This window comes from Petaurus breviceps, unplaced genomic scaffold (assembly GCF_028583685.1).
Source record: "Petaurus breviceps papuanus isolate PSGF00001 unplaced genomic scaffold, PetGlider_PUasm1.0 90762, whole genome shotgun sequence".
Classification (NCBI taxonomy): Eukaryota; Metazoa; Chordata; class Mammalia; order Diprotodontia; family Petauridae; genus Petaurus; species Petaurus breviceps.
In genome coordinates this window covers 783,409-793,714 of record NW_027187339.1, presented here as the reverse complement: position 1 = coordinate 793,714, position 10,306 = coordinate 783,409, and the positions used below count along the sequence as shown (strand labels likewise).

The window sequence follows — 10,306 nt, the reverse complement described above, 5'->3', positions numbered from 1 at the left end:
TTCTGATGATTCCTCTTATGGGAAGAACTCTATCAGAGAACCAGTGTTAGAAAGGATCTCAAAATTCATTTAGTCCAATGCAGTCACGTTCCTTTTAGAACACCTTCAAGTGTTTGTACAACCTCTTTTTGAATACCTTAGAAATGAGAAACTCATTACCTCTTGAGGTAACTCATTTCATTTTAGGACCTGCTAACATTTTCCATCCCCCCCCCCTCCCCAAGAGAGAACCAAAGCCTTTCAGAAGAAAGAAATGTTTTTATTGATGGCACTCATGTGATACTACAAAAATAAAAATAAATAACAAAAATAATTATTAAATATTCAGTCCAAGGGGCCTGCCCTCATGTCACATAGTGAAATTTAGATAAGCAGGGAGGGTAATTATTGAAGAGGAATAAGGGTTTGGGAGAAACCTAGACATTCAGTGTCGGTCACAGTCAACCTGGCCCCACTCATAACATGACTGAGGAGGGCACCTCAGGAGAGCAGGGGTAAGGCCAGGACTGTTGCCAGGAGGAACACCCAAGTGCACGTCCACATCCCAACACCAAAGAACTTTCTAATGCTCACACAGAATAGTCACATTCAAAGTCACATGCATAGGGACACAAACATTCTACCTCCTGACTAGTCCACTGGGTGTGGGGGGGTACATGGAGCCCTCCCATTACTTCACTAGGGTGCCCATTCCTGATGTCTGTTTCCACACTGGCCATTGTCACATGAACTCTCAGGGCCCTGAGCTCAGAGTTCAATTCATAATTGCATTTTGCAGACATCTGGACTTGGTCTCCATGGTGAAGGCAGGTTGCTCTGGAGAGCTGACTTCTTCCTCTCCAGATATTGTTTGGGATTCACCATTAGTAAGTAACCAGATGTTCTTAAGAGTCTAAAATCTCTGTGAAAACTTGAAAACACCTGCCTCTGACCCTGGTGACCACCCCCTCATCCACCCATCTTGGCCAAGAGGTCCAAGATAGCCAGTGCCTATGCCCCAATCTGAAGGTTAAATCTGCTTTCATATTCCCTGGCAGGAAGTCTACATATAGAGAACATCTCTCTAGAGAATGTCTTCTCAGGGTCCTTATGCCTGGTAGAGATGAATCCATGGCAGAAATGGTTACATCAAGGCAAGAAGGAGTAGCATGGCCTTCTCCTTCCTAGGTTTCCTGGGTCTCCTCAAATGGGACCTGTGTGGGTCCGGATCCAGGGTAGGAAGTGAGAGACACGAGCGTAAACACCAGGCTTGTTCTTTTCGGCACAGCCAAGGCCCCAGCTCACAACGCCAACCAGAGCCATACGGCCATCAATGGGGCAGACTAGAGGCCCACCTGAGTCTCCCTGGGAAACAGACAAGAAACAGAAGGTGAGCTCCTGGAAAGAGAATCAGAGTTGCTACCCAGAACAGGGCTGAGTATAGGCAAAGTAGAGAGCCTTGGAAGAGGCTTGGAAGGGGGCGGAGGCGCACTTTACCATGACTTTTCATAAAAGCACATATTTTTAATGGCAGAAAACTCCATTTTTTCATGTTATGGTGGTATTTACTTTGTGGTCATTAAATCCCATGTATTCTAGTGAAGTCTCCAAGCATCTACTGGACTGCAATACACAGGGGGTATAATTCACAACCCTTACCTGGGCCTTATTCCAACTCTTCTATTATTTTCATTTTTTTCTCTCTCTCTTTTTCTCTCACAGAGAGACAGGGTGAGAGGATGGGAGAGTTTCCCAGAGTTAAAGCCTTTTATGACATTCTGGTCTTCATCTTCAAGGCTTCAATAACCCATCCCTACCCTACCTGCATATCCTTATTTTCATTTCTCCCCAGCATGAAACCTCTGCTCTAGCTGTACCAAGTTCTCAGTGTCCTGCTACTACGGAACATTCCTTCTTGCCTTTGAAGTTCCAGTCCTGTCCTTCTCCTCTACTTGAAAAGCTCTTTCCTCTCTCCTGACCATCAACCAATTAATTGACAAGTGTTTATTAAATACCTACTATGTGACAGGAACTATGTTATGTTCCAGGGATAAAAAATAAAAAAATAAATTATTCCTACCTGCAAGGAGCTGACTTACTCTCATCTGAACTATACCTATTTACCAAGTCCTTCCTCGTCAAATCAAAGCCTTCTCTGATGACTTTACCTTGCACTTCTCTTCCTCTCCTCTCAATCCCTTTATCATTTCTAGTCTATAATACACCGTTTGACATTTAACTATATTCTATCTTCTACCTTTCATCATTTTGTAGAAGTTTTGTCTCCCTAAACAGATAATAAACTTCTGAGGTCAGGAATCCTGTGCTATACTTCTGTATCTCCACAGTACCAGGCACAGAACTGGGAAAAAAAGTTACTTTAAATAAATACTTATTGATGAAAACCTTGTAAGGCCTCTCATAGATCACCACCATCAATCTCTTCTAGTTGTCATTCTGGCCTTCTTGGGCAAGAAGGATACCAGAGGAGGGAGGTCTAGGGTATATGGAGGAGAAAAACCCCTTCTCCGTGTGGGCAGGTGAAGGAGAGATGGTGAGGGAGCCTTGGCAAGAAGCGAGAAGAGGAGACAAGGACCCTTTCAGATCTCACCTGGCAGGCATCTGACGTCCACTCAGGATGGGCAGCACACACCATCTGGGAGGTGATTTCAGAGCCATAGTAGTGCGGTTGTTGACATTCCCTGTATGAAATTGGCTTCACAACTGCCATTTTGAGGTATTCTGGATAGAGGTAGTCATCTGGGAGGAAAGTGGGGATAATGGCTTGAGTTCAAATATTTCTTTCTTCTTGTCCTTTCCTGATCTCTCTTCCCCCCAAACCAGGGCTCACTCTCTCTGTCAGGGAGAGTACTTATTTTCTCTTCAACCTCAAAATAGCTATATGGGTCTGAGTTGTTTCCATTATCCTATAGCACCCAGAACCACTTCCTATATTTCTCTAAAGCCTGCCGTCCTCCCAGCCTCCCAGTGTCTGACTTTGACCTTCTCTTGCTCCAAGCTGAGAATCCTCCCAGGCTTACACAGGTCATCTTGCCTGGCTTGACCTGATGCCCCCTGGATCTCCTACCACCACCCTTGCCCAAAGCATCACTTACTCTGTTCTTCTAATCCAAAGCCAGTGACCTCACATTCACCACCAATGGGGATGTCTCCATATGCTGGGGGGAGGCAAATGGTCTGCACAGTTCTGGAGGGCTCTGCACATTTACCAGTTCTGGAACGGATCTTTAGCAGGGCTGTGGAAAAACATGGGATGGGGGACAATGAGCAGAGAAGCAGCATGACATAGGGAATAGGGACTTGCAGTCACAAGAACTTGGGTCCAATTCCTGCCTCAGACACTAACTAGCTTTGTAACTCTGGGTACCTAAATCACTTAACGTCTATAGGTCTTATTTCCTTCCTCTGTAAAACAGGGGGGATCCAAGTTTATGATCCTATGAATGGCAGAGTCTAGGGGGATGGTCAAGTAGAGGCCTCCCTGCTCCTCAGAATCACACAATTACAGATAAGGAAACTGAGGCAAAGAACAACATGACTCTGCCTCCTGACTTCCCCAAAATCTCAGCTTAAATCTTACTTTCTGCAAGAAGCCTCTCTTGGTCACCCTTAATGCCAGTTTCTTCCCTCTGAGATTATCTCCAATTTATTTCTATACAGTTGTTTGCATGTTGTCTCCCATTAGACCATGAGTTTCTTGAGGGCAGGGCCCTCAGGGTTGGGTTTTGGGGGCTTTCTTGTGCCATCTTTTGTATGCCCAGAATTTAGCATAGTGCTTAATAAATTCTTGGTGACTTATTGACTTGGCCAAGGTCCTAGGTCATAATGGATTTGGGATAAGAATCTATTTCCTCTGGGTTAAAATCTAATTTTCTCCCTATTTATTACATCATGTTGCCTCCAACCGCCAAGCGTGGCAATCAGGAAAGGAGGTTCTCTTTCTTCACCTAGGTCAGATTAGATACGTTCTCCCTGAAGCCAGCTATAATCCAAGCCACACCACACCAGCTCAAAGGGCAGGGGGCTTTGGCCAGGCTATTTCTCTTCTACACCTCTTTCCTCTGCTCCTACCCTCCAGACCAGGGTCAGAGGATGCTGGTCCTTCTGAAAAACCTAGGATCCCTTTTGTAGAGCTGCTTCTGCTGTGGTGTTCACCCAGACTCCCCCTTTGATGCTATATGTCAGAGTCTCCACGCAGCTCCAGGATCTCACCATACCATCACCATCATTACCTCCCAAGCCCATCTACCTCATGTCATGGTAGTGGGTGAGGATGTCTGTGTTTCCCCACCATCCTCTCCCCGAGTGCTCCCCTCCTTGGACTCACCAATATCATTGTGGTAAGCGATGGTTCCAGTGCTAAAATTCTCATGTAAAATGAGCTCCTCAATTTCAAACCGAATCTCTCCAAGGGTCTCAGAATTACGCTTTGACTGGCCCAGGTACAGAAAGTATCTCTCCCCCTTTTTAAGTTTACCACTGTAGGGACAGGGTTGAAAAATGTCAAGACCCAGTAATTGCTGACAGAGGACCCCATTCCCTCCAGCCCTCAGGAGTCACCTGGCCTCACTCTACTCTTAGGGCAGTGATTATCATCCCAGAAGTAGAGAGAATCATGGACATAGTGGAAGGGCCCTGCCATTGTCCTTGGAGGTGCAGGGGACAGATTTGGGGGGGGGCAGGAAGGGGACATTGGAATCATGGGTCAGGGAGGCAATATGAATTCGTGGAAGTCTCTGGGATGGGAGATCTAAGCAGGACTTACGAAAAGCAGTGTGCAGCGCTGACCACCCAGCAGGAACTGATGAGGGCACCCCCACAAGTAAAGGAAGGGCTGCCCCCTAGATGGCTCCTGTAGATGGCGGCAAACCAAGGCTGGTTCTCAATGGGCGTTCTGTTTCCCCCAACGATCTTGAAGCGGGGCGTCATCGATTTTTGGCCACACTGGAATCCTTCTTTTTCTGGGGGGGAAGGACAGGGGCTTCATGAGGGAGGTGTCTTGTGGCAAGCAAGATACCCACTCTCTTCTTCTTCTCTCCCCCTTATCATTCCTAGATCACTAAGGGCCAGGCAGGACTCCATACACATCCCACTTCCCTCTACCCTTGGCCACCTGCTCTTAGGTGGGAGTGACTGAACTGGTCAGGGTCCAGCTTCAAATCCTCAGCACTCACCAGTGGGACACTGTGGCACCTTGCACTCCCGCATATACTGCTTTCTGCCAATTTGCACAAAACACCATGGCCTTCTCTGGTTGTCTGGGTTTCTGGAAATACATAGGAAGAAGTGGAAATATAGCAGAGGGGTCATTCAACCCAACAAAAAACTTAAGTGTTTACCCTTGAGTGGGCTAGTGGCTGGGAATGAAAAAACAAAAGTGAAATCATTCCTGCCTTCAAAGAACTGACTCTTCAATTAGTGGGGCAGGGGGTGGGGGTGGAATACAGAATGAACAAAGATAAGTTCCAGGGTAAAGGTACAAAAGTACAGAGAGACCAGCTATAGAATAAAGAACTGGAGGGTCCCTCAAAGGGTCTGGAAGGAAGCTCTGGATTCTGGAAGAAAGAGATGAGTAGGCATGGGAGATAACTAGTAAGAATGAAGCCTCCAGGTACGGCTAGGTGGTGCAGTGAATACAGCACTGGCCCTGGAGTCAGGAGAACCTGAGTTCAAATCTGACCTCAGACACTTAACACAAAAACTAGCTGTGTGACCTTGGGCAAGTCACTTAACCCCAGTTGCTCTCCAAAAAAGAAAAAAAAAAGGAATGAAGCCTCCATGGAAGCAGAATATAGGATTACTGGGCTTGGGGAATAAGTAGTCCTATTTGTCTCAAATGTAACCTTCCTGAAGGGGGGCAACGTCAAATAAGTCTAGAAGTAAGTTGGATCTGGATGTTGGGAGGCTTCAAATGTCCAGACAGAGGAGTTTGCATTTTTTTCCCCTAGAGGCAATGGGGAGCTATCAAGGATTTTGAGCAGGGGAGTGATAGGGTCAGACTTATAGGCAGCAGGAAGATTATTTTGGCAGGTGGAACGAGGGATGGATTGAAGAAGGGGAGAGAATAGGAGCAATCAGACCAACTAATTGGGTGCCCGCTACATGAGTGGAGAGAAAGAAAATATGAGAAATATTGGGAAGGCAGAGTCAACAGGACTTGGCAGCTGACTGGATATGGGATATGGGGGGTGAGAAGAGAGAAGAGTCAAGAATGACTCAGAGGATGGGAACCTGGGTGACTGGGAGGATAGTGGTATGTTCAGTAGAAACAGGGAGTTTGGAGGAGGGGGTAGAGTTGGTGTGCTCCTAACCAGAAGTCTGTCCTCCTGGGCTTTCTAGAGAAGTGAATTTCTAGCCTGCCATCTACTAGCCCCCTTCCCTATGCCCCTCATCCCTTGTAATTTTCCCAGAAACTCTTATTCTGAGGATTCTCAGCAAAGAGCTGATATGGTAGGCCCAGAGCCAAGATGACAGACATTCTTATAAAACTAAATGACTATAAGAGGGATTTCCTGGAAGAGTCACATCAAAGAGGGTACAGATGATACATTTGAAAGTTGTATAGTGAGTGAGGAAATAAAGAGATTTGCTCTCTAAAAGATTTATCATATGCATGAATAAAGATTGCAAAACTGGGGGAAAACATATCCTGGGGGGCTGTTTGAGGCGGATGGGATGGAGTGGGATTGGGGGGAGATTGGGGAGGGGGGAGAGAGATGCTGGTTGCCACTTCCTTCTCACCTGCAGTAATTGTGCTTCCCCAAACCCAGCTGTAGTGCATCTGGTCGGTTAGCATTGTACTTTTCGGTGAGCAAGAGGGCTGAGTTCCACTTCAAGCAAATCTTGCCCCAGATGTCCTGGTTGGCTATTCCTCGGTAAGAGTGTCCATTACCTTCATAGCATTTTTGTGAACTGTCTGAGGGATGAAATGCATATAAGGAGATAATGGAATAAGCTTGACGGGGGGATCAAAATGTAGTACAAGCAATTTAACCAAGCTTCCAGCTCAGGATGGGAATGTAGGAGATGGGGAAGAAAGGGTCTTCTCCTCTAGCTTCACCCCATCTCTAGTTACTACTCTGAACATGTAGCTTTCAGGTAGAAATGCTACTAGGGCATTTCCTTCAAGACAGGAAGACACAAAAAATGTCCTATCTCTGGCACATACTGGCTCTGTGACCCTGAGAAAGTCACCTACCCTCTCAGTGAAAGGTTCTAAATTGCAGAGAAGGTAATGGCTATTGCCAGAGAATTTTCTCTTTGGGAACCTCTGAGTTCCCCATACCAATGAAATGACAAGTCCAGTTGCTAAGCCTAACTGTTAGCCCTTTCCATTCCCTCCCTCCACCAGAATTCCCTTCTGAAATCCTTGGGACAGCCTCCCCCCTAGCCAGGTCTCAGGGGTTAAGGATCAGGCAGGACTCACGTACCTGTCTCACAATGCTCCCCAATGAAATTTGCTGGGCAGGAACAGCGATTAATGTTGTAGTACTTGTAGGATATGCACACTCCATTATTCAAGCAGCCACAGTTCGCTGGGGATGGGAGAGATGTGGTTAGTGAAGGCAGTGGGAGGGGAGAGAATGAGGAGGGGTGGAGTCGGAGTTGTCGGGGAATGTGGGGCAGGACGTCTCGCAGTGGTTCCCCCTGGACATCCATGTAGCAGGGGGCTATGCAGGGAGTAGCTACTCACATGAGTCAGATTCAGAATCCCTTCTTCTCCAAGCCTAAAAGAAAAAAGAATGAGAAGGGTAGGAGGCGTCTCCAAGGGCTCTCTGCCCTTTCCCTTCTCAAATCGGGATGCTCAGAACGAGATTAGCTGCATCAGCGCCCAATCCTTCCTCCTCCAAGAAGCTTTCCTTGACAATTCCAAAACCACCTCCCACCGCTGCTCTCCCTCTCCTCAATTTCTCTTTCACATAATCTGTAGCACACAGTTTGGCATTTAACTGCATGTCATCTGTTAGTTTTCATGTGTGCTATAACTTTTAACACATGCACACACATGCTCATCAACCCCACTCCCGCTTTGCTCGCCGTTGGAGTCTTCAGCTTTTCAGCAAGGTGGGATGATTTCACCAAAGCAATCTCGGCTCCCAGCCCCCATCACACACATTGCAGACCTGGGATTTAGCCCCCGTTTTTCCTTCCCAATCACTTCCCCTTCTTTCATGTGCAACAATTCCCTGGGAGAGTTTCTCTTCCACTCTATTTCCCTCTCTAAATTCTATTCAATCCAAAAAGCATTTATTAAGGCCCCGTTTTGCACAGGGCACTGTGTTGCCAATTCTGGAATCATGGCCCATTGCCCTCTGGAGGAATCTGACCATGTTTGTCCCTGAGTGTATTATATCGCCTCAGTGGGTCAGTCATGACCTTCCAGCTCCCTAGTTCTTTGCAGCTTCTCCCCCTACCCTCGATTAGAGACTCTAGAAGCCCGAACTTCCCAATCTCCAACCCCTACTGTGGGCCAATGCGGGTCACTCACTCTGCAGCCCAAGGCCAGTGTACACAGAAGCAGAGAAACGAGCAGGACTCTCATGGTGGATTGGGTGGGAAGGTGGTTTCTTCTGCTTCAGGTACTCAGCGCTGTAAGGGAAGGAAGAGTGAGGGTTAAGAGAAGCGCTGGGACCCTGAGATCAGGGGGGTAGAGTCTCCAATCGGGGGAGGTGTCTGCTGCTCGAGCCCTCCGCCCCACCCCGCCACGGAAGGCAGCTGGAGATCGCCCAGACTGTCACCAGCTCCGGCTAAGCTTCTCTGGTCCTCAGGGCATCAACGTCCCTGGGTGCGGAAAGAAGCCAGGGCAGGGGACCGCACGGAGGGCGGTGACTCAGGCAGAGCCCGGCGAGGCCAGTGAAAAGGGGTAAGGAGTGATGCAGGATTGGCCGCAGCTAGAGCATCCGGGCCTGGCGTGCCCAGCCAGTTAGGGCTGCGGACTCACCGATCAGAGGCTCAGGCTGGGGCGGGGTGGGGGGGGGGGTCAAGCTCAAGTTCAAGTTCACACTGAGCGCCTCTAAGTGGTGATCAACTCCAAGTCTCAGTGTCTGACTCTGCAGAGGCTGCGCTGCCTTATATCCGATTCCACCCTGCGCTTGGCCCCGCCCCGGACCAAGATTTCCCCCAACTCCACCACCCCCCTTCCTTTCTCCTCTTGTTCCCTCCCTCCGCGAGCCCTAGCTCCCAGAACTCTGCTGGGCTGAATGGAAGAACAGCCCCCAGCTCCAGAGATCTTTTTCTTCCATAAGGCAGGGCACAGGGAGTCCTGAGAATCGGAGAGAGGCAGGGAAGTTTAGAGAAGACCGGAGATCTTGGGCCAGAAGGCTAGGGTTTGAGTCTTGGCTTACTAGCTGTGAATCGTGGGACAGTCACGTTCAATTTTCGTTGCTTCAATTTCCTCCTCTGTCCTAAAAGGGAAAAGGAGGTTGTAATAACCCTCGAACCAATTAAATCGTACCGTTTTGTTCAGCAAAACGGTGGGAGACGTGGTCTTATTCATCACCCATCCTTGTTGAGAGAGTGGACCCCTGGCTGCACAGGTGAAAGTAGGGGCTGCGGGTGAATGGAGTGGAAGAGTTACCTCAGTGTAGTCTGGCTTCGACTCCTCCCCCACTTTCTTCCCCGTCTTTTTTAATGAGTTAGTTGACTCCTCCCTGGCGCCGGTTCAGCAGGTCCCCAGGGATCTAAGCAATTTCTTAAACTCTTATTAAGCTGTAATATGTACAACACACACGGGTTGCCATCACAGACTGGAAAGGGCCTCGGGGATCGTCTGCTCCAAATCCCTCATTTTACAGGAAGCTGAGGGTTGTGACTTGTCCCAGGTCACACATAGTAAGCAAAAGAGTTAGATTTGAACCCAGATCCTCTGACTCCGAAGGGCAGGTAGGTGGAACTCTTCTTGAGTTCAAATCTGGCCTCGGACACTTACTAGCTGTGTGACCCTGGGCAAGTCACATAACCCTGTTTGCCTCAATTTCTTCATCTGTAAAATGAGCCAGAGAAGGCAATGGCAAACCAAACTAGTATCTTTGCCAAGAAAACCCCAAATGGAATCACAGAGTGTCAAATACAACTATATAACAGAAACTTCTGACTCTTTTTGCTGTACCAGGCTGGATACAAAACAGTCCTTGCCCTCAAGGAACTGGCATTTCCCTAATAATCGAATTATGGTAGGATGGTAAAACTTAAATACAGATAAATACAAAGTAATTTCAAGAGGGATAGAGCCCTAACAAGCGAGGGGAATCACAAAAAGCTCCAGAAGGAGGTAACACACCAGAACTGAGCCTTGAAGAAAGATAAA

General features: G+C 47.8%; 1 protein-coding gene across 3 annotated transcripts; it reads right to left on the bottom strand.

Annotated features, from left to right (window-relative positions):
- Positions 1-238: 238 nt before the first annotated feature.
- On the bottom strand, positions 239-9,620 carry PLAU (plasminogen activator, urokinase). 3 transcript variants are annotated; one of them, XM_069068285.1, is made up of 12 exons: positions 9,578-9,620; positions 9,345-9,404; positions 8,489-8,589; positions 7,694-7,727; positions 7,431-7,535; positions 6,742-6,916; positions 5,175-5,266; positions 4,766-4,961; positions 4,328-4,479; positions 3,096-3,236; positions 2,591-2,739; positions 239-1,344 (listed from the first exon to the last, which is right to left on the bottom strand). In XM_069068285.1, the coding sequence occupies exons 3-12, from the start codon at positions 8,540-8,542 to the stop codon at positions 1,183-1,185; spliced, it is 1,260 nt and encodes a 419-aa protein (XP_068924386.1). In that variant the 5' UTR covers positions 8,543-8,589; positions 9,345-9,404; positions 9,578-9,620; the 3' UTR covers positions 239-1,182. The 3 variants fall into 3 exon arrangements, with proteins under 3 accessions (XP_068924386.1, XP_068924385.1, XP_068924384.1); XM_069068284.1 differs by lacking the exon at positions 9,345-9,404 and having other exon boundaries at positions 9,455-9,611; XM_069068283.1 differs by lacking the exons at positions 9,345-9,404; positions 9,578-9,620 and adding an exon at positions 8,942-9,036.
- Positions 9,621-10,306: the final 686 nt, after the last annotated feature.